The sequence below is a fragment of the Cinclus cinclus genome, chromosome 13, assembly GCF_963662255.1.
Source record: "Cinclus cinclus chromosome 13, bCinCin1.1, whole genome shotgun sequence".
Taxonomy (NCBI): domain Eukaryota; kingdom Metazoa; phylum Chordata; class Aves; order Passeriformes; family Cinclidae; genus Cinclus; species Cinclus cinclus.
This window is the reverse complement of record NC_085058.1, coordinates 21,423,844-21,450,730: the sequence shown is the minus strand read 5'-3', so window position 1 is coordinate 21,450,730 and position 26,887 is coordinate 21,423,844. Positions and strand designations below refer to the sequence as shown.

Below are 26,887 nucleotides of genomic sequence, written 5' to 3'. Positions count from 1 at the left end.
CCTGAGGCTCTGGCTGTTCCTGGGGTCCCCTGCGTCTGTAGGTCTCTCTGAGCTTTGGCTGTGCCTGAGGGTCCTTCTGGGCCCGGGGCTCCAGCCGTGGGTAGGATTCCGAGGGTCCCACACGCCTGGGGTCCTTCTCTCTCGGTGCGGGCTCCCCCCTCTCTCGGTCTGGGGGTCCCTCTCTCTCTCGGTCTGGGGGTCCCTCTCTCTCTCTCGGTGCGGGGTTCCCCCGCTGTGCGGAGCTCAGCGCTGCCGGTGCTGCCGGTGACGGTGCTGCCGGCGGCCCCGGCATCCCAGGGCCCGGGGGCGGCCCCGGCGAGCGCAGCGCGGCGCGACCACCCCCGCACCGGCGGCAGGGAAGGAGGCAGGAAGGAGGCACGGGAAAGGCAGAGGGAGGCAGGGAAGGAGGGCCCGGCTCCGCTCGGCGCTCGGGGTCCCCGGTGCCGCCGCCGTCACTCGCCCCGCCCGTCCGCGCTTCGGAGCGGCGGGTGCGGGACGCGGCGCTCACCGGCACAGCCGCGGCCGGGGCTCAGCGGGGCCGGGCCGCGGGATGAGCGCCCGGCGGCTCCCCGGGGGCAGCGGGGGCCGCTGATGCTGCGGGGACCGCGGGCACCGCGGGGGCGGCGGGGGTGGCTCGGCGCGGCCCCGCCCGCGGCGGGGGCCATGTGAGCGCGGTGCCGGCAGGATGCAGAAGGGGATGCGGCTCAATGACGGGCACGTCGCCCACCTGGGGCTGCTGGCGAAGAAGGACGGGGCCCGGCGCGGATACCTGAGCAAGCGGAGCGCCGACAACACGAAATGGCACACCAAGTGGTTCGCGCTGCTCCAGAACATGCTCTTCTACTTCGAGACCGACTCCAGCTCCCGGCCCTCGGGGCTCTACCTGCTCGAGGGCTGCGTCTGCGACCGCGCGCCCTCCCCCAAGCCCCCCCTCTCGGCTAAGGACTCCCTGGAGAAGCAGGTGGGCGACACGGGGGTCCCCGCGGAGGGGGAGGGAGGATTCCTCGCGGGGGTCCAGGCCCCGCACCCCCGGAGCTTCCGGCGCCCGTGACCTGCCCCACGCGTGACCGGGGTGGGGAGGTGAGGATGAGGCCGGTCTGTGCGGGGGAAGGGGGATGATTCCCGTGTTGCAGTGCCGGAGCGGCGGGTGGGTTCATTGTGGGGGTGTCCGGGGCACCCCCACTCCCCCTCCGAGCTAATTAACCGCCGGTAATTAGCGCGGGGCTGCGGGGCGCCTCCCAGCGGCCGCGCTCGGCTCTGCAGAGCCCCCCGGCCCGGCGGGGTTCGGGGTCTGGGGTTCGGGGCAGTGGTCCCGGAGGGGCGGGGGGACAGTGGGGTGGCCCCGGCTCCGCGGCCTCGCTGTTTCGCAGCCCCTATGCCCGTTCCGTGCCCCCGCGGTTTGCCCGGCAGCTCCCCCGGCCCGGCGGTGCCAGCAGCCTGCGGTGGGTGCGTGCTGCTCGGCGGGGGGAGCTCAGGGCCTTGTTTTCAGGCAGATTTCACCCCGTTCCGGCTCGCCACGTGTGCGGTTTGCACCTCCAGCCCCAGCCCCGGCGGGGGGAAGAACGGAGTGTGGGTCCCTGAGCCCCCCGTGCCGGCGCGGGGCTCCAGGGTCCTTTGGCACCGCTGATGGCTGCGGGCGATCAGCGCGGAAACACCAAAGCCCTTGCGAGACCCTGGGAAAATCCAGGGGTCCCCCGGCCCCAGGACTGCTGTGGTCCCAGCCGTGAGCACCACAGCCCCTGGCAGGCCCCGGGGATGGGTTTCTCCTCACCAGCTGTGCCTTTCCCGGCTGGACAGGGCATTCCTGGAGCAGCAGGGCACGGACGTTGGCAGCCTCTGGCGTGTTTATCTGGGGTGGTTTGCTGGAGCTGGGATGTGCCGTAGCAGCCAGGAGAGATGGGGTGGTACCGGGATGGGGGAGAAGAGCTGGCACCCAACTGCGGGGGCAAATCCCCATCCATGGCTTCCAGAGCCACCCCCAGTCCCATCAGCGCGGACAGGAGCCAGCTGGATTCACCCTCTGACCCTCTGGTGGTGTCCGGAGCATGGACGGGTGCCCTGTGGGTGCCCGTGGCACGGCGGCACCGGGGGTGGGAGCAGAGGGGGGGTCCCGGTGCCGCATCCCGGGCTGGGCACGTGCGGGAGGCACGGCGCCTTTTGGGTCCGGCTCTGCAGGGCTTGCATAATTACTGCCTGGCAGGCTCGGGGAGGCGCCGGGAGTGCTGCCGGCAGACTGCAGGATGGGGCCCAGGGGCACCCCCGGCACCCCAGGGCATGGGGCAGCCTGGCAGGAGATCAGCCCCCCCCCCCCCCCCCCCCCCCCAGTTCTGGCTGTTCCTGGCACACCCCCTCCCTCCCGGCTGGGGGCACAGCAATATTTCCCTGTGAAGAGGAAAATGCTGTGGGTTTTGCCCAGCTGGGGCTCCCTGCGTGGGCTGCGGCAGCGAGGGTGGGTCTGTGGTCGCAAGGGGCCACACCACTGTGGTCGTCACTGCTGTCCCCTCAGTTACAGCTCCCAGTTCAGCTTCCATGAAGTTCAGCAGCCAGGCTGCAATCAACCTGCCTGGCCAGGCTGGAATAGAGCTTTTGAATCGAGGCTCTGGGTCCTCGTGTTTGTGCAGGAGGGATTTTCCACCCTGCAAGCGCCGTGGGGAAGGTGTCACATCCCCTTTGCAGTTCAAAACGTACGCATGGTGTTGATCCCGGCTGTGAGTGAGGGGCTGGGGGCACAGGCAGCTCCTGCCGTGGCAAACACAACCCCTGCCCCTGCTCCGCGTGGATCTGCAGCGGTTCAGAGCCTGGCTTGGAATTCTGTATAATTCCTTAGGCCAACCGGGGCTGGGAGCCGGAGCGCTGGATCCCGCTGCTCTGCAAGCTAATTAATGGCCCGGGGATGAGATAAGCGGCGAATATTGATGGTGCAGATCCGCAGGCTGGCCGGGCGGCAGGAGCAGGGGGCGCACGGGGCTCTGGGCAGGCTCTGAGCTCCCCACGCCGGGACAGCCTCGGCTCCTGGCTCACCTGAGACCCGCCCGTGCCCAGCAGCCTCCAGAGGGAAGGTGCTGAGGAAATTTCTAGCATTGCCCGTGGTCCCAATTAGCTGTGTTCTGAGGGTATTTATCTATCTATCTGTGCAGCTCCAGCTGGAGCTCTGAGGACAGTGTTCCTTGCAGCAGAGCAGCTCCAGGTTTGGATTCCTTCCTTGCTGGAGTGGAGCCTGAAAGGTTCCCGATTCTCTGCAAAGGAGAAATTTTAAGAGGTGGGGCTTTCAAACCCTCTCTTTTAACGTACACATGTTTTGCTTTGGGGGGGATTTTTTCCCTGGAACAAGTGAATTTTAGCATTGGTTTATGTGCGAATAAGGGAGCAAAGACATGTGGAAAACTGGAACACCAAAGAGGGATTTTTCTGCCTCTGGAAACTTTGTTTTGTTTTTTTCCAGAAATGAATTTTCCTTCCAACCAGTTGGATGGGGAAGGTAATTTCCTGCTGGGTGAGGTCAGGCTGTGGCCTGGGGAAGGGTCTGTGGATGGGGAGGGATGGGGAGGCTGTGACCTGGCTGCTCAGGGCAGCGGTGCTGGGAGGAGCCGGGCTGGGAGGGAACCCCCTTGTCCCCTGCCGTGGTGTCAGGGTCATGCCACGCCCCAGCCCCGAGCAGGGAGGGGTGCTGGGATGTGCTTTTACCTCTCCCCTCCAGGCCCTGGGCAGGATGTGGGGTGCCCCAGGTGAGAGGGGCATGGCCAAGGTGAGAGGAGCTGAGCAGGTGTAAGGTGCAGAGCTGGGGTCCCCTTGGCTCATCAGCAGGAATCACAGCTGGGTTTGCTCATGGATCCAGCCTGGAGACGGATTCAGGATCACAGAATCACCGAGGTTGGAAGAGCCCTCTGAGGGCTTTCAGTCCAAGCACTGCCCCGGCACCACCAAGGCTACCCTTGGTTTTTACCCCCAGGTAATTACCTTGCCCTTAGGTAATGTCCTCAAGTGCTGCATCCACACAGCTTTTGAACATTTCCAGGGATGGGGACTCCACCACTGCCCTGGGCAGTTTCCAGCCCCACATCCCAGTGCTGTGGGCTGTTCCTAAGCAGGAGCCCCCAGACAGAGCCGGCGTGGTGCTGGCTCAGGCAGTGGCCCTTGGCTCCGGGCTCTGTGCCTCTGGAGCTGAGCTGTGCTCCCCCAGCTGGGGCTGCTCCTGAGCACGCCCTGCCTGCCATGGGGATTTCCTTCCCCATCTCCAGAGCGGGGCCACGGAGCACGGAGTTCACCCTGTGAGTTCTCTCCATCCTGTGGCCCCCATTCCCGAGACACTGGGAGAGCTGGAATGTTTGGATGCCTTGAGGACTTGCCCCTGCCAGCCCAGCAGTCCCAGCTCTGCCAGCCGCAGCCCCAGGCCCTGCTGGTGGAGCCGTTCCTGGCAGTGCCAGGGCTCGGGCATCTCTCCAAGGGGCAGCAGTGGGGCCACGGGACCCACCCGTGCCCACCCCTGCACGGGGGCTCACCTTGGTATCCCCAAAAGGACTGTGGGGGTGTTCAGAGGGACCAGACCCCACCAGGGGAGCAGGGCTGGGCAGATCACCCAGGGACATCTGAGCAGGGCGGGTCTCAAGCTATTCCAAACTTCAGGATTGGCGTCCCAGGCACTGGATGCCCAGATTCCAGCACTGGCTGCAGCTCCATGAGCATCACCCATGTGGGGCAGTGAGAATTCTTCTACCTGAATGTCATTCTAGGCAATCGGATTTTTGGAGACTATAAATCATAATTTGTGGACTTAAACCTGAACTATCCATCAGTATTGAGGTGACACTGGGTTTTTAATTAATTAGTGTATTGAGTGATGCCATGTGGGGGTTTCTGAGTGAGGGGGATGCTCAGACAGTCAGTCTCAGCGATGCCTGCATGCCTGCCTGCCAGCATCACTGGATAAAATCAGGGGAAAATGGATTTATTTTAATTATTTTATGAATATTTCTGTGCAAGACTCCAGAGCCTGCTCCACAAGGGTGATGCTCACCTCTAGCCTCCATTTTCAAATATCCTGGCAGCCCATAGTGAAACAAAGAAGGGAAATTGCAGCCTCTGGGATATTTTTTCTTATTGTCAGCACGGAAATGAGCTGCTGGAGCATCCTACTCTGAGGTCCTGTTTTCCCAGAGCACATAGTATGTAGGTCAGGGATGTTAAAAGCTGCCATGGCTGGCTGTGGATTTTTAGACTCATCCATCCAGAGCAAGAAAATTCTCCTCCTCTTGCCCTTTGTGTCAGCTGGAATCACCATCAGCTCCACAAGCAGGCGGGTGTGGATCTGCCCACTCCAGGAGGGCGGAGGGCAGGCGGTTTGGAGGGACGCTGGGGGCATCCCTGGGAGGGGAAGGAGACCTGTGGTGGCACAACAAAGGCAGGAAAGGATGGCAGTCACTGCTGGGGCAGCTCTCTCGGGGTCCCCCCACGCTCACACAGGCAGTGCCCAGCGTGGGGGCTGGCAGAGCACCCACCCCCAACCACAACAACCCCAGGGGTCTGGTGGGTTGTTCAGGCTGTGAAGATGCCCTCCTGTAAATTCCAAAAAATTCTGTGAGAGGTTGATTTTTCGCTTTGGCGATAAGGAGTCGCTTTAAAGCTGGTTTGAATTTTTTCGGAGCCTTTCTTCACATCAGGCCTTGGTACCCACCCCCCGCAGCGGGCAGAGCCCGGTGCTGGTCACGGGCTCTGGGTGCCCCTAAAGTGCTCTGAGGTGTCCCTTGGTGACCCGGAACTCTCCCGCGTTATTTTGGGCAGAATTGCTGCATCCCCTGGGGCTTCCTGTGGGAAATCCCTGAGCTCAGGAGACCTGGGCATCCCCCAGGGGTCCGGGGGCTGTGTGTGTCCTGCGGTGCCAGATGGACACACATCCCTCGGTGCTGGGCTCTGGGGAACTGGGGAGGCTGGGAACACCCGCAGTGAGGGACTCCTGGAAGAAACACATCTGCTGGTTTTGGTGAGAGCAGGGCCAAATCCCAGCAGAGGGGCTGGGAGTTGTTGAGGTCATAAATGAACAAAAAACGGTGAAGGGAGAAGCAAAGTGATGCTGTGGGTGACTCGTGCCCTGCCCTGGGTGGCACAAACTGCCCCAGGGGTGCTGAGCTGGGGCTGTGATGGAGCTGGGGGCTCATCCTGGTACTCCCAGCCCTCTGCCCGTGCCCAGAGCCTGTGCTGGTCTGTGCCCATCAGTCGGTGCCATCCAAGGCTCTGGTGCTGGGACTGGTCTGATCCTCTGTCCCTGGTGTTGGGAAGCGCTCTGGGGCTGTTGGTGTGATGTGTCACTGTGATGGCAGACAGGGATCATCTCTTAGGCGGAGATAAAAGCTGGTGGGAGTTTTATTATTCCAATATAAGATAACTTCCTCCTTGCCAGCACGCTGCGCTTCCTGAGGATTGTGTGGGGATGAACTGGAGCAGCACATGGACCGGGGTGCGTGTGCAGGAGCCAGACTGGGATGGCAGGAGCAGCCGTGGGGATGGAGGAGCCCTGGCTGCAGCCCGACCCTGGGGGCTGACTCCCTCATCATTGCTCTGCTGCTTCTGGTGAGGGGGGCAGGGGGGGGCACCTGTCCAGGCTACCTGCTCCAGGTGCCTGCTCCGGGTCCTGTCCTGGGCTCTGCACCCCTGGTTCTAACCTCAGGCCAGCCCTGAATCTGCTGCTTTCCCAGGACTCTTTAACCCAGGCTGTGCTGGGCTCTGGGCAGGTGCACTCACCCCCAGCAGCACAAAGGGCACCGTTTTTGCCATCCCCACGGGCCTGAGAGCACACACGGGTGTCTGCGAAGGACAACCCAGGGCTCCCTATCTCCTGCCAGGCAGGGACAGGTTTGGAGGAACTCCTGGAAGTGTGTCCCCGTGTTTCCAGTCCCATGGGGGCCCCAGCCAAGCTCAGCAGTTGGTGTTGGATCACGGAGTGGGGATGTGCCCACTATGCTCTTGGGGTGCTCCATTCCTGCAGCACCAGGAGCTGCCAGGGGTACCAGGGCCTGGAAGGGGCTCCCCCAAACCTCACTGGTATTTTAGGGGAGCATTTCCAGCCTTGCCAACCTGATGAGCTCTTCTTGATATAGTTACAAGGGAAAGGTTGTAAAAGTGGGGACAGAACAACACCCATAGGGACCACAAATTTTTGGTGAATTTTCTGTCGGAGCTGTCTCTTTGCAATAAAAGCCTTTGGGAGTGGGAGGGAGGGAAATGGGTGGGATGTGAAAGGCTGGGGAGCTGCTGCAGCTCCAGAGGTGTCCTGCAGGCAGACACAGGGCTCTGGGCAGCTGGAGCACGGCAGGCTGGGCAAGGAGTGGGCAACGGACAATGGTGTTTGACACTGGGGTGTGTGATGGATGATGGTGTTTGGTCATGGGGATGGCTCCAGGAGGAGAAAGCTTGTCCACAGGATCAGCAGGAAAAGATCCTGCACTTAAAGCAAGGGAGCTGCATCTTCACCAGGGCCCTGCAGCTGCTCCCCAAAGGTGAGAGCTGTTTTGGAAGGAGGGCTCTGCTGTGCCTATGGGCAGCGTGGGCTCCTGACCCTCCTCTCCTCCCCTGGAGGGGCTGGGTGAGCTCCGAGGGTGTCACTCCGAGCCCTGAGCCCTGGGTGGGCACGGGCTGGGGGTGCTGGCTCTGTCTGTGCTGCTGCACCAGCTGTACCCTGTCTCCCCATCATGCCTGGCTCACCCAGACCCTCCTGAGCGCGTCTGGGGGTCCCTCTCCCCAGCACCCCCGGGCCTGCTCGGGGTCAGGAAGGGAAGGGCGTTTTGCTGCCCTTTGGTGTTTCCATGGCACACGTGTCACAGCCGGGGGCTGCCCGTGTCCTGCCAGGCTGGTGCTCCCTGGCTTGGAGCAGATTTTACCTGTGAATTCAGGTCCCCCATGAAACCCAGCAGAGGAGCAGATGATGTCAGGATGAGCTCGTTCCAGTGGGTTTGGTTTAGCCCAGTTATTCCGGGCAGTATCCGGCACTGCAGCGTGGTACCTGTTTCCTTGGAGACTGCAGGGAAGCAGAGGAGCGGCACAAACCCGGCGACGGCACCGCACACAATTAGCACAAACACTGCAAATGTCAAGGGACGCTAAAAATAGCTCCACACCACGGCCACCACCCCCCCCCCCCCCCCCCCCCCCCCTCCGAGCAGGACACGAGGGACCCAGGCTCTGCTCGGTGTCACCTCCGGGGGCTCCAGTGTGTGCCCCAGGGGCTCGCTGTGCACACAGGCAGGGATCTCAGCACCAAGGAATGGCTGGGCTTGGAAAAGACCTCCAAGGCCATCAGGTCCAAGCCTTTAGCTGTGGATGTGGGTGGGGATGCAGGTCCAGCTCAGCATCCCTGCTCCTGTGCCCGTTCCCCAGGTGAGGGTGTCCCCAGGGCGGGTGCCACAGGTTCAGGGCTGCAGTGCCCTGGACTTGGGTGGGTTTCAAGGCATCAGGTGGATTTAGGTTTTCCTGAAGCTGGGTCTTTGCCCAGCAGGATTCTCCTCACCAGTGGCACGGCTGTGCTGAGGGCAGCCCATCGTGGCTGGGCTCCTGGTGTTTCCAAACCTGTTTATTTTCAGTGACCCAGCCCGTGGTGGGTCAGGAAGTGTTTTGTGCCAGCCCAGTGTGAGGTGTGACCGAAACCCCTGTGCTCACCCCACAGCACTACTTCACCGTTAACTTCAACCACGAGAACCAGAAGACCCTGGAGCTGCGGACGGAGGATGCCAAAGACTGCGACGAGTGGGTGGCAGCCATCGCTCATGCCAGGTGTGCACTGTGCCTGCACGGGTGGGGGTCCAGGTGAAGCTGTGCTGAGTGTGCCTGGGGGGGCAGGATGAGCTGGACACTTCGTGCTGGGCACTCTCATGCTGAGTGGGGGCTGTGTTCAGTTGCTTCCCTGTCCCCATTGCCATCCCAGTCCCATGGCACCGGCCACCCTGGCACTGCCTGGGATGCCCGATTCACCCTCAGGCTGCAAGCCCGTCAGGAAGGGACTCGCCTGGGATAGCAAACCTGGTCAGGAAGGGTCTGTCCAGGCTCCTGGGTTTGTTCGGGCTCCTGGGTTTGACCAGGCTCCTCTCTGTGCCCTGGGAGTGCTGGCACAGCCTTGGGGAGCAGCCAGGAGCCAGCACGGTGCAGGAGCCTCTCTGGGGAAGGAAGGTGCTGGGCTGGCAGTGAGGTGTGGGATCAGGTGAGAGCATTGTGCAGGGAGTGGGAGAAACCCCCTCCCCTGCAGCCCCTGCCAAGCGCAGGACTTTGCAGGAGCTCGTGCCACATGTGCCCTTAAACGCTTGGAATGTGTGGCAGGTTACAGAGGTTTGGCCACGGGTGTTTGGGGGTCTTTTCTGGCTCTGTGATTTTATCAAAGTTTGCTCTGTCCTTTCTGTTTGCCCCCTGTGGGAGCCCATATTCTCCCCAGATGTGTCCTTTGGGAACAGCGGCATTCCCAGCTGCAGGAGCTGCCTCTGGCTGTTGCCCCTGCTCTGTTCTGGGAGCCGGGGGCCCGGGGAGGAGCAGCCCTTGCCAAACCGCAGCCCCCGATGCCGGGGGCGATGCCGGGGGCGATGCGGGGAGCGCAGGGCAGCTCCTGCGGGGGAGGGATGCTCACGGCCGTGTCTGCTGCAGCTACAGGAACCTGGCGACAGAGCACGAGGCGCTGATGCAGAAGTACCTCCATCTCCTGCAGATCGTGGAGACTGAGAAGACTGTTGCCAAGCAACTCCGGCAGCAGATCGAGGACGGGGAGATCGAGATCGAGCGCCTCAAGGCCGAGGTGAAGCGCCCGGCGCTGCCCCGTGGATGCTCCGACGCTCCTGGGGTGACCCGTGGGAGTGGGGTGGCATCCCCGCGTGGGCAACTGTCACCTCTGGGGTGGCTCTGTAGTGCCACAGGGCTGGCCCTTCTCCTGCAGGAGGGGCGAGGCCATCGCCTGCCTTGGGGATTTTCCTGGCAGGAGCGGTGCAGGGAGTGGCTGCGGCTGTGGCTGTGCCACCCCGGTGCGTGCGGGGGCTTGAGAGGAGCCCTGGAGTCGGGAAGATGCTGCTGCAGCATGGAAGGGCTGAGGCCAGCAAGGAGAGCTGGGGAGATGGTCCTTGCCTCTTGTGAGGGAAGGAAATAGTCGCTGTATCCCAGAATCCCAGAATGGGTTGGGTTGGAGGGGATTTCACAGACCCTCCTGTCCCACCCTCCGGAGTCACTCCTGCAGCTCCAGGTCCCTCTGGTGCTGGGATCCCAGAGCTGGGGCGGCTCTGAGTGGGGCAGAGGGCATCTGGTGCCGCCCGGGTGGCAGGGGGATGCTGTGATCCCACAGACCTGTAACCCCACAGCACCCCTGCCCGACCCTGCCCCGGGAGCTCTGGCAGCAATTCCCTCGGGGTCGGGTGTGGGAAGGGTGACACGAGGCCGGGTAAGACAAGCAAGGTGCACAGATGACTCAGCAGACGCTGCCGAGGGACACGCGTGTCCCCAGGGTCCCTGGGAGGAGGAGGAGGCAGCTCGGGAGATGCCTGGCGCTGGGGGTGACGCTCTCGGTGCGGGGTCTGCTCTGCGGCACTGGGGATGCTCGGCAGAGGGAGAGGAAGGTGATACCTGGTGCTGAGGGGGTGCTGGCAGTGGGGGATCCCCTGGGGTATCCCGGTGCTGCCTGACTCTGCCCTGCAGGACTGTGCCCCCCGAGTGCCCCTCCCTGCCTGGGCTCTGTCTGCAGGTGGGTGCTGGCACTGCTGCTGTGGCAGTGGGGATGGTGAGCGTGGGGTACCCTGGGGCACCCCAGAGCCAGTGCTGCTGCCAGGCCCCAGCTCGTGGATGGCAGGGCGTGGGGCATTGGGGTGGAGGCAGCCAGGAGAGGGTTGGTGGGGCTGAGACCTTGATACCAAATCACTCGGAGCCTCAACATCGCCCTGGAAGAGGCAGTGAGGGTGGTTTCACCTGTCCTAATGGTGGGCTTTTCCTTAAATTCTGAATTTTTGGGTTCAAGTGTACAGGTCAGTCGTCATGTGCTGGGGTGCACAAAAAGCTCTAAAATCTCCTCTAACGTCTGATCCATATAATGAAATGGGGTGAAACAGATGTGTAGAAGCTGGATCAGTGAGCATGAGCCTGTGGCCATCAGGTCTGGTGTGTTCCTGCTTTTTCCAAACTCCATCTTTTTTCCTCTTTCCAAGTTGTTTCCTTCTGTTCTCTTCTGTAAAATCACAATCCAGATCACATTTTCCCAATTCCCACGTTCTGGATGGCACATGTGCTGCTTTCTTGCCTTTTCCTGTCACTTTCCAAGTGGTTTTGGCCGTGGGGGCCGGGACACACGATGAGCAGAGGAGGGAGAGAAAGTACAGGGAGGAACAGAGGAACCCAAATCTGGGAGCTGATGGCTCTGATCCCACATGTGCGGGAAGCGGCTGCAGGCTGCTCCCCGCCTGCACATTTTGGGGTCCAAATGCTCAAGATTTTTCTGCCATTTTCTCTCTGAGTTGTGTTTATTGAGTTGCTGTGAGGGCTTTTTTTTTGGGAAAGAGGGATGGGATTTGTATTGGGCACCCATCAGGATTTCCAGGTCCCGGTCCTGGTGGGGTTCAGAGGTACTGAGGAGTTGGTGACAGCTCGAGGAGCCCTGACAGCTCTGCCATGTTTCTTCTTCTGCTTCATCCACCCATTGAGTCCCCATCCCTGCAGGGACTTAAAACCCATGTGGATGTGGCACTTGTGGACCATGGTGGGTTAGTGGTGGCCTTGGCAGTGTTGTGATTGGACCTGATGATCTCAGAGGGCTTTTCCAGACTGAAGAGCTCTGTGAGACTGTGAGTCTGTGATGCCCATTAGGGCAGACCCAGCACAATGTGTCCCTGGGTCTGTCACTAAGCCAGAGGCTCACGCTGTTCCCTGGCACAGGGGGAGCTCAGGATGCCCTCAGTCCCAGGGATGCCCTCAGTCCCAGGGATGCCCTCAGCCCCTGGGCAGTGCTGGGCAGCTGCTCACCCCTGTGCCCACAGATCGCATCCCTGCTCAAGGACCACGAGCGCATCCAGGCCAGCCAGAGCAGCGCGCCCAGTGATGACGACAGTGACATCAAGAAGATCAAGAAGGTGGGTGGAGGTGGGGGTTGGCACCTGGGAGTGCCAATGGCAGACATGCTCCTTGGGGGGCTGAAAGAGGTGTCTGCAGAAGTGCTTTTGTCAGCAGGGTTTTTGAGGGGGAAAATGGGAGCCCATCTGTTGGCAGGGCACTCCCAGCATTCCCAGGAGCACGAGGTGTCCCGGCCAGCGCTGGCTCCTGCACCACCAGCCCCTCTGACTTGTGTTCCCATGGCTGTCACAGCTTTTATTTTGGCAAAGGAGAAGCCATCACCCTGGCAGGATTCCCTCAGGGAGCAACAGAGCAGCCCTGGGCACCTCCTGTCCAGGGGACGGGAGCTGGGCACAGAGCAGGACGTGCTGTGGGTGCCCAGTTACACAAGGAAGGGATTTAAACCTTATCTCCTTCCATTCCCTGTTGTGGTCTGGGACACTTTCCACTACCCCAGGTTGCTCCAAGCCCCATCCAACCTTCCCTCGAACGCTTCAGGGATGGGGCAGCCTGTGCCAGGTATTTAAATGAATATAAATCTAAATGTTGGGTTCCCAGGAAGAGGCAGCAGCGCACATCCCCCGGTGCAGAGCCAGGGAAGTTCCTGGCTGCCCTGTGCCCAGCCAGGGTCCCTGCTGGCCCCAGCTCTGTCCCTAACTGGCAGGCACTGCTCCCTCAGGTGCAGAGCTTCCTGCGGGGCTGGCTGTGCCGGAGGAAGTGGAAGACCATCATCCAGGACTACATCAGGTCCCCCCACGCTGACAGCATGCGCAAGAGGAACCAGGTGGTGTTCAGCATGCTGGAGGCCGAGGCTGAGTACGTCCAGCAGCTCCACATCCTCGTCAACAACTTCCTGCGGCCGCTGCGCATGGCTGCCAGCTCCAAGAAACCGCCCATCACTCACGACGATGTCAGCAGCATCTTCCTCAACAGGTGAGCTCCAGCCCGGGCCCCGGGAGATCTGAGGTATCCCAGCAGCTCTGGGAATCCACTGCCCTCCCTGGGAGTCTGCAGCTCCATCATTCCCTGTGCCTCTAGGGACCCTCTGCACTACCTGGAGCAGCTGTCCCCAGCCAGCCCAAGGGCTGCCCCTGGGCTGGGGATTTGGTCTGATTCCTTGTTATTTACCTCTCATTCATCTATCTGTTCTTAGTTTGGCTCAGTCCTGTCTTGGTTCCTTTTCCAGTGAAACAATCATGTTTTTGCACCAAATTTTCTACCAAGGCCTGAAGGCGCGGATCTCCAGCTGGCCCACGCTGGTGCTGGGTGAGTGCTGCTGCCTTCTCCTCCTCCTGCTCCTCCTCCTCCTGCTGCTCCTTCTGCAACTCCACAGGCATTTGCCAACCATCAGCAAAACACACTGCACACCATGTCCTCGCTTGGTCATGTCAGGCACAGAGTAAAAACCCCAGAGTGACCAAATTCTGGTGTTGTGGTTTTGGTGGGAGGTGGGGCTGGGCCGTGCACAGGGTTGGTCATGCTGGAGAGCATCTCTGTGTCCCTCTAAACCCCAGCTGGGCAGAGCTGGGGCACACGGAGCAGGACACCTCGGGGTGCTCTGGGTGGGTGAGGGGGATCAGGGGGCTGGAGCCTCCCACCCACATCCCCTGCTCTGCCTGCAGCCGACCTGTTCGACATCCTGCTGCCCATGCTGAACATCTACCAGGAGTTTGTGCGGAACCACCAGTACAGCCTGCAGATCCTGGCGCACTGCAAGCAGAACAGGGACTTTGACAAGCTGCTCAAGCATTACGAGGCCAAGCCTGACTGCGAGGAGAGGACCCTGGAGACCTTCCTCACCTACCCCATGTTCCAGGTGACCACTGGAGCAAGGCTGGGCCCCAGGGATGCTGAGGGAGATGGGATGGGCCAGGCAAACCCCATGCCCACAGCTGGCACTGTGTGGTGGGAAGGCAAAGCCTGGGTGGAGGTGGCCTGGGGCTGCACCCTGGTGGTCCCACACGGCTCCTGGGACCTGCTTGGACCATCACTGCGGGAGGACTCTGGGTGCTGCTGGCTCCCCTGTTATCCCACACCTCTGGGACTGGGACAGGGACCAGCAGGGTGCTGGGCACAGTCCCACGTTGTTCCCCCTCTTTATTCAGCTTTGGCACCAAGAGCTTTGGAGTTTAACCGCTCCGGTCAGGGTGTCCCTGGCCAGGGTGTCCCCAGCCATGGTAGAAGCAGCCCAGGGTGGGTCCCTGCTGTCCCCAGTGCCCCTCTGACCTCTCTCTCTCCCTCTGCAGATCCCCAGGTACATCCTGACCCTGCACGAGCTGCTGGCCCACACGCCCCACGAGCACGTGGAGAGGAACAGCCTGGATTACGCCAAGTCCAAGCTGGAAGAGCTGTCCAGGTGAGAGCTGCTGATCCATCCCTGGGGTGTGGATGGGTGCTGGCTGCTCCTGGCCAGGGGCAGTGATTCCCAGGGCTCCTGGATGATGGGATGAGGGCTTTGAAGGCCTGGGATGGCTCTGAGTGTCTGGTTCTGTGCTCTGTTCAGGACTGGTGGGGCTGCCCTGTGAGAAGGCACCGAGTGCCTCTGAGATCTCCACACGAGCACTTGGGAATTGGCCATAATTTTATGGTTTTTATCCTCTTCACCCCCAGCCCGTGGACTGGAGTGGTCTGGATGTCAGTGCCAAAAGCACCCCCACACTTTAAATTCTGTGAAGAGTTTCCATCCCTTTCCCCACTCCTCAAGCAGCAGGAGTATTAGAGGGGGCTGGTAATGGGGGCTGGGGGCGGGGTCTCTCTGCCCTAAATCTGAATATTGTGATTTCCAAGCACTCATATTTCAATATTTATCATCCTGGAGGCACAGTCTGGGCAGCTGCACAGGTCACAGGAGCTCCTGGCTCATTCTGGGTGGATACTGCTGCAATTCCCTTGACATTCGTTCAGTTTTGGTTCTACCTGGTGCAGCCCCACCACATGTCCAAAGGGGTTGGGAAAACCTGTGCAGATCCCACCCTTTCTCCTCTCCATCCTTCAGGATAATGCACGATGAAGTGAGCGAGACTGAAAATATTCGGAAAAACCTGGCAATAGAGAGGATGATCATCGAAGGGTGTGAGATCCTGCTGGACACCAGCCAGACCTTCGTCAGACAAGGTGTGCGTCAGTGCCACTGTCCCTGTCTCTATGCTGAGTGTGAGCCCCATGGCCCTGTCCTGTGTGCCCTGTGGAATTTAAAAACGTGACTCAGTTCTGAGTTTCCACTGCCCAGAAACATTCAGCTCAATGTGGCACTTGTGGCACTCCCAGGCACTTGTGGCATTCCCAGGCATTTGTGGCACTCAGTCCAAGCATTTTTGGCACTCCCAGGCACTTGTGGCACTCCCAGGCACTTCTGTCGCTGAATTTTGGCTGTTACCGATGCCCCACCCAGGGAGGCAGCAGCAGCACCTGAGCTCGATGCCCTGGAGTGCCCCGGGATGGGGGCACAGGCTGGGCAGGGACCCGGCCGGTGCCCCCGGAGCTGCCGGGTGCCCAAAGCCCGGGGGTGCTGCCAGCCCCGGCTGCCGGGGCACGCTCGGAGCTGTGCCGGGGCTGACGGCGCTGTCCCCGCAGGGTCCCTGATCCAGGTGCCGATGTCGGAGAAGGGGAAGATCACCAGGGGCCGCCTGGGCTCGCTGTCGCTCAGGAAGGAGGGAGAGCGGCAGTGCTTCCTCTTCTCCAAGCACCTCATCATCTGCACCCGCGGCTCCGGGGGCAAGCTGCACCTCACCAAGGTGAGGGCTGGGGGCTGCTGCTGCTCCCTGCATTCACTTATCGTGGTCCTTGTCGGAGCTGAGCCGTGGGAGATATGCGAAACTACAAGATCTTGATAAAAGGATTTACCCTGATTTGCAGCAGAAACGCTGACAGTCTATTCTGGAAGAACCTGGAATCACAGCCCGGGCTGTCTGTAGCACTCCCTGGGCTCCTGTGTTTATTTGGGGAAGTTTGGCAGTTAATTGAGCAAGAATCTTACAGAAATTGCTTGTTACTGGCATTAAATTATCAGTTTGAAGAATTACAGTCCGTGGCAAAGAGCTGATAATTGCAACAACAGACTTTGGGAAAATTAAATTTAAAGCTCCTATTAAATAATTTATAAACAAATTAGTTGATCAGTTTGACAAGGAGAACCCAGAGATCCCAGCAGGCACAGACTTCTTTTTTTTCCCAGTGAAAGCAGGCTGTGTGTGTGTGTGTCCCCCTCCCCTGGGCTGTGTGTGCCCCCTCCCCAGGGACATCGACCTGTCCCCATCCCTGGGGTGGGGGAAAAGGATGGAGGAAATGCCAGCCTTTGGGGGGGGTTGGATCCTTGGGGGCTGCACTGGGAGCCAGGGGATCCTTGGGGGCTGTACTGGGGTGCGGGCTGCACTGGGGGGTCAGGGGATCCCCCAGGGCCCTGGTGCTGAGCCCCTTGCCCCCTGCAGAACGGGGTGATCTCCCTCATCGACTGCACGCTGGTGGAGGAGCCCGAGAGCACCGATGAGGATGGTATGTGCTGGGAAGGATGAGGAGGGGGGTGGTTGGTAAGTGGATCAAATCTGGGTGTCAATGGATTCATGGAATCCATGGTTGAAGTTTAATTAGATTAATTATTTATTGTGAACCAAGCAGACCCACACTTAGACAGACCTGACCTTCCTGGGGCAGCCAGCAACCCACACAAACCTGAATAAACCCTCCTTGAAAGTAGGATAAAGCCCTTGCTGGGAGAGAGGGGATGGGAAAGGCTTTCCCAATCACTGTGTGGGGCTTTCCTGTTCCAAAGCCAAAACATCGGGACAAGACATTGACCACCTTGACTTCAAAATCGTGGTGGAGCCGAAAGATTCCTCCTCTTTTACCGTTATCCTCGTGGCCTCGTCCAGGCAGGAGAAGGCTGCGTGGACCAGTGACATCAGCCAGGTAGGAGCCAGCAGGGAGGGGCTGTGGAGTTCTCAGCATGAGGAGCTGCCGGGGTCCCTGCGGGCTGCAGCTGCGTTTGGGCACGCAGGTTAACCCCTGGTGTGCTGCCTGCCCCACGTCTGGGTTTGCACCCCGGGAGCTTTCCTGGCCCTGTTGGGGTGTGGGGGACCCACAGTGAGCAGGGGAATGTCTGCTCTGGACGAAGCCAAGCCCTGATCCCTGCACCTTCTCCCTGTGTCCTGCAGTGCGTGGACAACATCCGCTGCAACGGGCTGATGATGAACGCCTTCGAGGAGAACTCCAAGGTCACCGTGCCCCAGATGATCAAGTGAGTGTGGACAGGGCTGGGACACAGCTCCAAGTGCTGCCAGGAGCCCCGGGACCACTGTGACCTCCCCGGGACCACTGTGACCTCCCTGGGACCACTGTGATCTCCCTGGGACCCCCGCAGCCTCCCCATGTGCTCCATGGGCGGTGATTAGGAGCGTTAATGAGCTGGGGAATGAAGGGGAGAGTTTAGAGAAAAATAACAATAGTGAAGATGGGGCGAAAAGGCCAGAAGGGAGGGGCAGAGGGGCTGCTGTCCCTGTAAATGCTGGGGTGCAAAGGCTGTGCTGGGACATGTGTGGGACCAGGGGGGCTCTTCCAGCCGCTGGGACAGGGCAGCACGGGGGTGTTCCTGCCCCATTCCCTGCTGCCAGGCCTTCCCAGGGGAAGGGGTTTGGTTTGTGTGCATCTGGGGATGGCCTGTCCACATCCCTCTGCCTGCTGAGCACTCTGCCCCTTCCAGGGTGTGGATTTTCCCGGCTTTGCCCTGGGAGCATTCCCACCCGTGATTTCCATGGGGACACCCTGGACCAACAGGGCTCCTTCCTGCACCGCTTCCCACGGTCTCTTGGTTTCGTTCCAGGCTGGAACCACAGATATCTTGTTTCTCTGCAGGTCTGATGCCAGCTTGTATTGTGATGATGTTGACATTAGGTTCAGTAAAACGATGAATTCCTGCAAGGTCCTGCAGATCCGCTATGCCAGTGTGGAGCGGCTGCTGGAGAGGCTGACGGACCTGCGCTTCCTGAGCATCGACTTCCTCAACACCTTCCTGCACTCCTACCGTGTCTTCACCACCGCCCTCGTCGTCCTCGACAAGCTCATCACCATCTACAAGAAGCCCATCAGTGCCATCCCTGCACGGTGAGGCTGCAGTGCTGCCCCAGCTCCTGCCCTGGTGCCACCCTGGGGCTGTGTCACTGCTCCTCGTGAGCTTCCCCAAGCAGGGGATGAATCCAAGCTCTGCAGGTGTCCCCCCCAAGTGCTGGCTGTGGGGTGCCGGGGCCCATGTTGTGCCTGGGGGGATACCCTGGGGTCCACCACGGGGGGATCCCCATGACCTCCTGGGCAGGGCGGGTGCCAGCTCAGCCTCTCCCTGTCTTTCCCAGGTCCCTGGAGCTCCTGTTTGCAAACAGCCAGAACAACAAGCTGCTCTATGGGGAGCCCCCCAAGTCCCCCAGAGCCAACCGCAAGTTCTCGTCGCCGCCGCCACTCTCCATCACCAAATCCTCGTCCCCCAGCCGCCGGAGGAAGCTGTCCCTCAACATCCCCATCATCACCGGGGGCAAGGCGCTGGACCTGGCGGCGCTGAGCTGCTCCTCCAATGGCTACGCCGGCGTCTACTCCTCCATGGCCCCCTTCAGCAAGACCACTCTGGACATCAACAAGCTCTACGTGTCCAGCGGCTATCCCAATAAAATCCCAGACGAAGGAGAAGCGGCCTCGGAAAAGCAAGAGGAGTCGCTGCCAGGCAAGCAAAGTGAGTCCCTGTGGGTTTGGGGGGCTCTGGTGCAGAGGGGCCAGTTTAGGTGCATGCACAGGGAGCTCCTGCCTCCTGAAACCTCAGTAATTTTTAATAACTAAACAAAAAAAACCCCACCTAACTGCCCCCCCACCCCCCAGAGGAAAAAAACTTGTTCCAAAATATCCCACAGAAACAGCAGAACTCTGTACCTCTCCTATACATGGTGGCTGCATCCAGAGCTGGAATGGGTCAGACTTCAGGAAATGGGGAAGAACTAAAACATGGCTGTGTTTGTGTGCAGAGGGTGTAAAGGGGTTCCCTGTTCCTCCCAGGCTCAGAGGTGTCTGTCAGGGAGGAGTCAGACACAGATCCCAACCACAGCGATGAAGCAGAAGCTGAAGCTTCCCCAACAAAATCTCCAACGACTCCCAAGTCCATCAAGTGCAAAAATTCATCAGGTAACGAGTGAGGTCTGGGGCTGGCACCTTTGGGGACCTGTCCAGGCAGCAGAGGTGCCCACAGGAGTGTGGGGTTTCTCCTCCCGCAGATTTCTCGCTGTTTTCCTACAACAATGGCATGGTCATGACGTCCTGCCGGGACCTGGACAGCGCCCGCAGCGCCCTGTCTGCCACCTCTGCCTTCGCCATCGCCACGGCGGGGGCCAACGAGGGCACCCCCACCAAGGAGAAATACCGCAGGATGTCCCTGGCCAGCGCAGGTACCTGCCCCGAGCGGGTGCCTTTGGGGTGTCCATTCCTACCATTCCCAGAGGGGTTTCCCTCCAGGCACGCTGTGCATGGGAAGAGCCCTGCTGGGGGAGCCCTGAGCCCCCAGAGCCTGCTCCAGGCCGTGTCCTGGGAATCTGGGCATGGTTCTGCCCAAGGGATGTGCAGGTGGCCCCAGGTGTGCCACTGCCTCCTGGCACAGCAGCTCAGGGGTGTTGGGGAAGGGGGCTGCTCCTCTGGCAGCCCTGCAGGAGCTGTGAGCCCTTCCTGAGGGAGCTGTGCCGTGCTAAGGGGCCGTGGCAGTTTCAGGCTTCCCGACGGACCAGCGGAACGGGGACAAGGAGTTCGTGATCCGCAGAGCGGCCACCAACCGTGTCCTCAACGTGCTGAGGCACTGGGTGTCCAAACACTCACAGGTGGGCAGCAGCTCCTTCCCTCCCTCCTTCCCTCCCACCCCTCCTCCAGGAATTCATCTGCATGCTGGGTGCCTCAGCCAGGACTCAGCTGAGCTTGGCATTGAGGTTTTGGTGAAGCAAAGGAGTGTAGATGGTGAGGAGCAGGGAGCTGGGATCCCCCGGCAGGAGAACAGGGATCACATCCCAGTGTTTGCACAGTTGGGGTGCAGCAAGGGGAGCTGGAGCAGCCATCACCCCCTGGCTGGGTGCAGAGGAAGGGGTCTCTCTGGGTTTGGTGCCTGTTGGGATGCTCAGGATGGGGACAGGGCTGGGCACTGGGAGCTGTCCCTGCTGTGCTGTCCCTCCCTGCACTGGTGGCTGGGGCAGTGAGAGCAGTGTTGCACTGGTTGTCACTGGGAAGTCCCACAGCTCTCCCAGGCCTGGTGGTGCTGGTGCAGTGGAAATGAGTGAACCTGTGCTTTCCTGTGCTGGGGTTTTGGGGAAGGACAGCCCCTTCCCCAGCTGGGTGCTGGAAGCAGCTCTGCTGGGATCAGTGTCACTTCCAGCACCGTGACCCCACGGCTGTGCTGGCCTTGGCAGGACTTTGAGACCAACGAGGAGCTGAAGTTCCGGGTGATCAGCTTCCTGGAGGAGGTCATCCATGACCCTGAGCTCCTGACCCAGGAGAGGAAAGCAGCTGCCAACATCATCAGGTGAGGGGCTGTGGGCAGGAGGTGGCATTTCCTGACACTGACACAGCCGCTGGCTGTCTCTGCTCTCACCGGGATCACAAAGCAGGGGCTGTGCCAGGGGAGGAAGATGAGGAGGTGGATGGGTAGTGCTGGCTGTATCCAGCCTCAGAATGGGGTGGGTGTGAACCCCTGGTGCAGGGCCGAGGTTCAGCGTTGAACCCAGTGGGTGCAGGGCCCTGGCTGTGCTAGGTGCTGGTGTGGCACCGTGGCTCCCTTGGCCAGGGGACACGTGTGGGCCCATATGGCCTTGGCTCAGGAGTGTTTTTCTCTTGAAAATGAGCAGTGGGGCTGAGGGTATCTCGTGAAACACAGCCTGGGTGTTTCAGCCGTGCACATCTTAGCAGCCACGCTGCCCTGCTGGAGCTCTGTGGGTCTGCTGGTTTCCCAGCTGCAGCAATCCTGTCTCTGTGTCACAGGACCCTGACGCAGGAGGATCCAGGAGACAACCAGATAACCCTGGAGGAGGTGGTGCAGATGGTAAATACTGCTTCCCTCCCTGCCTGCCCCCGCTGCCTTGGGGTGGTGGGAGGGGAGCAGCCGAAGGTCCTGATGCTCCAGCACACCTGGCTCAGGGAAGAGCGAGTCTCAAACCCAGTGCCAGGGCTGCAAAGCAGGGAAAGGCCTTCTGGGGAGGGGCCAGCTGTGAGCACAGCTGGATCTGTTCCAGGCAGAGGGGACACCATCCCCTCTGGAGAGGGCACAGAGAGGTTCCCATCATGACCTCTCTGCCCCCAAACTTGTCCCAGTTCCAAGTGATGGGCTCTGGCTCAGCCAGCATCACTGCTGCCCCCTGGGAAGAGAGCCCTGGGGATGTGCCATGGATTTAGAGCCCCCTGGGTCACTTGCTGCCCTTCTGCATTGAAAAAAAAAAAATTCCAACCAAACCTGTTCCCAAAAGAACTCAAGAACCACTTGAAGCTGGCCTGGAGCACCTGAAACACCCAACGTTCTGTCCCCTGGCTCTGCTGGTAGTTCTGGAGGGGCCAGTCCCTCCTGGGCTTTGTTTGAGCTGTTGCCCATCACTGCCTGTTCTGGAAACTTCCCCTGAAGAGGAGAGAACAAAAAGCCATGAGAGTTTCACTCTGCCCCTCAGGCTGAGCAGCAGTGACCTGCAGTCTGAGGGGTGGTGGGAACGTCAGGGTCCCTCCCTGCCTTTTGGGGTACACATCATGAGCAGGGGGGCTGTGTTGTGCTGACCCTGGGCTGGTACCTGCGGCGTGCCTGCTGCCCCCTGCCCTGCACAGGTGCCACTGGTACCCCCTGTCCCCGGGCACTGTGGGGTGTGCCTCACAGCTGCACCTCCAGGTGCCCCTGCAGCCACTCCAGGGGCCCTGGAGCTGTGGAGGAGCTGTGGGGTGCTTGTTTGCTGGAGCTTTCACAATCCCTGTCCCAAGGGATTGTGCAAAGGGCTCTTGCCTCGTGCTGGGCTTTGTGTTGATCTCGTGGGGTTCTTCTGTGTCATCAGGGCTGTTTGGGGTTTATTTGGGCGGGATGCTGGCGGGGTTTGTTTTTTTTAGTGGCTGATCTTTTCCCTGCAGGCGGTGGGGATGGAGGTGTTGCAGGGAGTGGCACCAACCTTGTCTGAATGCTGTTTTTTGGGGGAGGTTGTGGGGGTGTGTTGGGTGAGCTGTGACTGAGGATGGGGTCTCGGTGACGACGTCTTTGTGGCTGGTTTGAGGACAATCACCAGGCAGTGACCCCGTGCAGGTCTGGACCTCAGGCTTTGGCTGTCACCCCCAGGGTGGCTCCGTGTGGGGCACCCTGAGCCCTGCCTTGGCCAGAGCCCGGCAGTGGGGACAGGGATCATCCCTGTTCCTCTGCTTTTCTGGAAATCCCTTGGAAGAGCCATCTTGCCCCTCCTGGGCAGGGGCAGTGGCGCTCCAGCTGGGATCCCTGGGTGCTTTGTTAATTAAACAGCCATTGTTAAATCCCTGGGGTTCTCAGGGCTGGGAGGAGCTGGGCACAGCACAGGGGTGCCTCTGGACCAGCGAAGCACCGCACACCCTGACTCTGCTGGGGAAAAACCTTTGGGTTGGGAGCCTGGCCTTGGCTTTGGGTTTGTGTTTGGGTGTGTGGGAGCTCATTGGGCTCCTGCCTGGTGACCCCCATTGCTCCTCTGTCCCACAGGCTGAGGGGGTCAAAGCAGAGCCCTTTGAAAACCACTCAGCCCTGGAGATCGCAGAGCAGCTGACACTGCTGGATCACCTGGTCTTCAAGAAGATCCCATATGAGTGAGTGATCCCCATGCGTCATGAAAGGTGGCTCTAGTCACCCAGGGCTCACATGGCTGGGGTGACCCCAGGGAGTGCAAAGCCTTCCTGGGCTTTGCCAGTAGCCCAGACTTGGCTCAGGTGCAGATTTGAGTCCTGATCCTGTGGTTTCTCTGCTTTTATGGGATGTCCCAGAGGTAATCAGCTCAGGGAGGCCCTCCCACAACCATCGCACTTCCAACCACAATCATGAGGGCCCTTTCCAGCAGGGTGGGGGCAAAGACCCCGGGATCTCCATCCTGTGCGGGTGCAGTGGAGCTTGCAGGGCTTGGACATCCCATAAAACTGGGATATAAATGTTGACCTGACCACTGTGGTTTGCAGAGAATTCTTTGGGCAAGGCTGGATGAAGCTGGAGAAGAATGAGAGGACTCCATACATCATGAAGAACACAAAGCACTTCAACGATGTAGGTGCAGCTGCAGGGACAGGGCGATGGCACAGGGGAGGCAGCTCAGCCCCCCTGCCCCAGGGCTGGGGTGTGTGAGGGTCACCTGTCCCACCTGTGTGGGGGTCACTGTCCCAGGGCCCCACCTGCCTTGGGGAGCCAGTGCAGGTGCAGCACTGCTGCTGCCGGTGCTGCTGCAGCACAGGTGAATCTAGAAGCTGCTGTGAGGCTGGAGCACAGGGAGCTGTGCCCAAAGCCACGCTGCAGCTCGGGCTGGGCGCCCTGCGTCCCCCAGGTCAGCAACCTGATCGCGTCGGAGATCATCCGCAACGAGGAGATCAACGCGCGCGTCTGCGCCATCGAGAAGTGGGTGGCGGTGGCCGACATCTGCCGCTGCCTGCACAACTACAACGCCGTGCTGGAGATCACCTCCTCCCTCAACCGCAGTGCCATCTTCCGCCTCAAGAAAACCTGGCTCAAGGTGTCCAAGCAGGTACGGGAGGGCAGCTCCTTGGAGCCGGGGTTTGCTGGGGTGGTGTCGGGGCAGGATGGGATGCGTGGAAGAAGAGTTGGGGAATGGAGAAAGGTGTTTCAGGTCATTCTCGGGAGGGAGGTGCTGCAGGGATGGGCAGGCCCTGCCTTGGAGTTGAGTTTGTTTGTGGAATCGCAGGAGAGTTCGGGTTGGAAAAGCTCTCTGAGACCATGCAAGGGCAGCTGTGCCCTCAGCACTGCCGAGGCCATTACAAGCCCGTGTCCCGTGTGCCACATCCACATATCTGCTCAGTCGCTGACTGCACCACTGCCCTGGGCAGCTGTGCCACGGCCATTATGAAATTTTCCCAATATCCAACGTAAACCTCTCCTGGCACAACTCCTTTCCCTTTGTCCTGTCACTTGTTCCCTGTGAGAAGACCCTGGCCCCACCTTGCGAGTCAGAGGTGCAGTTAAACCTTTCCCAGAGAGCCCCTGCGTCTGCACACACACACAGACCATCTTTGGTTTTCTGGGCTCCTTGGGCTGTTGTGGATGAGCAGGATGAATTGATGAATTCCTGTTGGAGGTATGTGGCACAGGAGGAGCTGGCTCTTACTGGTGCAGAGCCACATGGAACTGGGCTGGCACCACTGTGGGCTCCTATCAGCGAGGAACAGCAATTTTTGCTATAAAATGATAAACTTGTGAATGAAAACAGGCTCTGGTGAGGGCAGAGGTGGGAGCAGGGGAGGCAGCAAGTGCACAGCCTGCTCAGCAGCAGCCAGGTGTGACAGCCAGGGCACAGCTGTACCTGTGCAGGTGTGGGCACAGCCGTTGGGTGATGTGCCCTGGGCAGGGTGGGATGAGAGTGACCCTGTGGCTCTGCAGGCTGCACCCCTAGCCACAGGGAGTGGGGGGTCATCCAGGGCCCCCCCAGCAGCAGTTTGGTTTCTTGCAGACAAAGGCTCTGATTGATAAGCTCCAGAAGCTGGTGTCGTCAGAGGGCAGGTTCAAGAACCTGAGGGAGGCACTGAAAAAGTGAGTGCATGGTACTTCTTTTGCATGGCTGCTCCTGGCTGTTGTGGGGCCTGAGCTCTGCTCCCAGGATTGTTCAGAGCCTGCACTGAAGGAATTCCTGTTGAGCCAGCAACAGGGGCTGGCAAGGGATCCCCAGGACTGAGCTACTCCTTTGGGCAGCATGTGATAGGATGGGAATAAAGGGGGAATAAAAGGGACTGCAAAGGAAAAATCACTGCCAGACACCGGAGAACAATTTTCCCCATGACTGTCATAGAATCATGAAATACCAGAATGGTTTAGGCTGGAAGGGACCTTAAAGCTCATCTTGTTCTATACCTCTCAGTAGGCAGGGCCCCTTTCCACTAGAGCAGGTTGCCCATGGAAGCTTCTGAAGGTCTTGCTGACCTGCTCAAAGGGTCAAAGCTGCCCTCAGCTCATCTCCTGCATCCCATGGCTTTGTGAGGGGCACAGCCACAGCTGCTGCTTGTCCTGCTGTGCTGGTGGGAATGAGGCCCAGCAGCATCCCCTGGGAGAGCCTTCCTATATTAGAGAGAATCCTTCCAATTCTGCTGTCTGCAGCATTGTCCCCTTCTCCCCTACCCTGTCCCAAGCCCCAAAGTGAGAAAGTTTTATTCCTCATTTTTTTTCTGGTTTGCTCTCAAAGTTGTGACCCTCCTTGTGTCCCCTACCTGGGCATGTACCTGACGGACCTGGCGTTCATCGAGGAGGGCACCCCGAACTACACTGAGGATGGCCTGGTGAACTTCTCCAAAATGAGAATGGTGAGTGCTCCAGCCCTGTGCGTGGGCACAGGGGCCAGCCTGGGGTGATGTGGTTGTGGCCAGGTCTGTGTCCCCTCAGGCTTCACCTGCACAGCACCAGGAGGCCACGTCTGTCCCCTGCACAGACCTGGGCTTGTTCCTGATGTCTGGAAGTGACAAAAAGGCCTTTGCATTGTGCTGTGCTGGGTGCCCCTACCCTCTTGGGCACTGGGACAGGTTCCCTGGGCGATGGCTGAGCCACACGCACCTGCTGTGTTTAATCCCCGCACAGATCTCACACATCATAAGGGAGATCCGCCAGTTCCAGCAAACCTCCTACAAGATCGAGCACCAGCCGAAGGTACAGCCTTGTCCCCGGAGCCAGGGGCATGCTCTGCTCCTCATCTCCCTCTTCCATCACAGCATCGAAGCCTCCAGGACCTAGCAGCTGCATGCTGGAGCCTGTTGGCAGAAGGGCAGGGGATGGAGGGAGGGGCTGGGGGCTCCAGCAGAGGAGGACTTGCTGCAGAGGGCAGCTTTGATGGGCAGGCTCTGAGGGCTGCAGCCTGGACACGCTAAGAAGCAGCTATTGAGGGGCAGCAGAGCGTGTCCTGCTGCCCCCGCTGCCAGCACCTCTGCCTCATGCTGGTGAGCAGCAGGAGCTCAGGCACCCTCTGTGCCAGGCGCCCCGTTTGCCAGGCTCTGGGTGCCCGGGCTCCCGGGGGTCAGTGCCCTCCCAGCCCCCACCCAGCCCGCTCCATCCCGTCCCCAGGTGACGCAGTACCTGCTGGACCAGTCGTGCGTGATGGACGAGGAGAGCCTTTACGAAGCTTCTCTGCGAATAGAGCCCAAGCTGCCTTCCTGAGCGCGGCGAGGCCGCCTGTACACTCGCGATCCCACCCTGTACATAGCCATGGACGCCCTGGAGTGACTCCCAGTCTGTGCTTCTCCGAGCCACCCGCCCCCGCCCCAGCCCGCGCTAGACCTCGCCTAAGGATTTCCCACCCCGTTAAGGTTTAACGCATCGACACTTCGCTGGAGCCCCGGGTTCTCTTCGATGATGTTACTTTTTGCCATTTGTCCCTCCTGGGGGGCTGGTGGTCGGGCAGGTGAGCCCTGTGTCCCCCCGGGGCTCTGGGGCAGCGCAGAGCAGCTCTCACTCGGGCAGTGCTGGCGGTGACATCCCACGGCAAACTCTGTAAGGTGGGAGAAGGGAACACATTAAAGGTTGTCCCTCGGTGTGAGCTGCCCTCTGTGTGTGTGCCACCCTCGTGCTGGCCGGGCACGGGGGGCCCCGGCCGCTGCCCCGCTCCCTCCGAAGTTGGGAAGATGGAAGCATCCCCTCGCCTCT

The 26,887-nt window shown here is 60.3% G+C and overlaps 1 protein-coding gene across 1 annotated transcript; it reads left to right on the top strand.

Moving 5' to 3' along the window:
- Positions 1-685: 685 nt before the first annotated feature.
- Positions 686-26,401, top strand: RASGRF1 (Ras protein specific guanine nucleotide releasing factor 1). The gene is made up of 27 exons (XM_062501396.1): positions 686-961; positions 8,654-8,760; positions 9,619-9,766; positions 11,982-12,074; positions 12,734-12,987; positions 13,241-13,320; positions 13,677-13,870; positions 14,301-14,410; positions 15,050-15,168; positions 15,628-15,788; positions 16,482-16,545; positions 16,823-16,959; positions 17,205-17,287; positions 17,902-18,150; positions 18,396-18,766; positions 19,084-19,209; positions 19,299-19,469; positions 19,786-19,892; positions 20,472-20,584; positions 21,040-21,100; positions 22,751-22,854; positions 23,218-23,302; positions 23,577-23,774; positions 24,714-24,793; positions 25,440-25,557; positions 25,829-25,897; positions 26,309-26,401. The coding sequence occupies exons 1-27, from the start codon at positions 686-688 to the stop codon at positions 26,399-26,401; spliced, it is 3,771 nt and encodes a 1,256-aa protein (XP_062357380.1).
- The last annotated feature ends 486 nt before the right edge of the window (positions 26,402-26,887 follow it).

Bases quoted from the DNA above. Each gene is read 5' to 3' on its own strand.
- RASGRF1 (XM_062501396.1), top strand. From the start codon at position 686: ATGCAGAAGGGGATGCGGCTCAATGACGGGCACGTCGCCCACCTGGGG. The intron at 9,767-11,981 runs GTGAAGCGCCCG...CTGTGCCCACAG, and splicing joins TCGAGCGCCTCAAGGCCGAG to ATCGCATCCCTGCTCAAGGA. The intron at 19,470-19,785 runs GTACCTGCCCCG...TGGCAGTTTCAG, and splicing joins GATGTCCCTGGCCAGCGCAG to GCTTCCCGACGGACCAGCGG.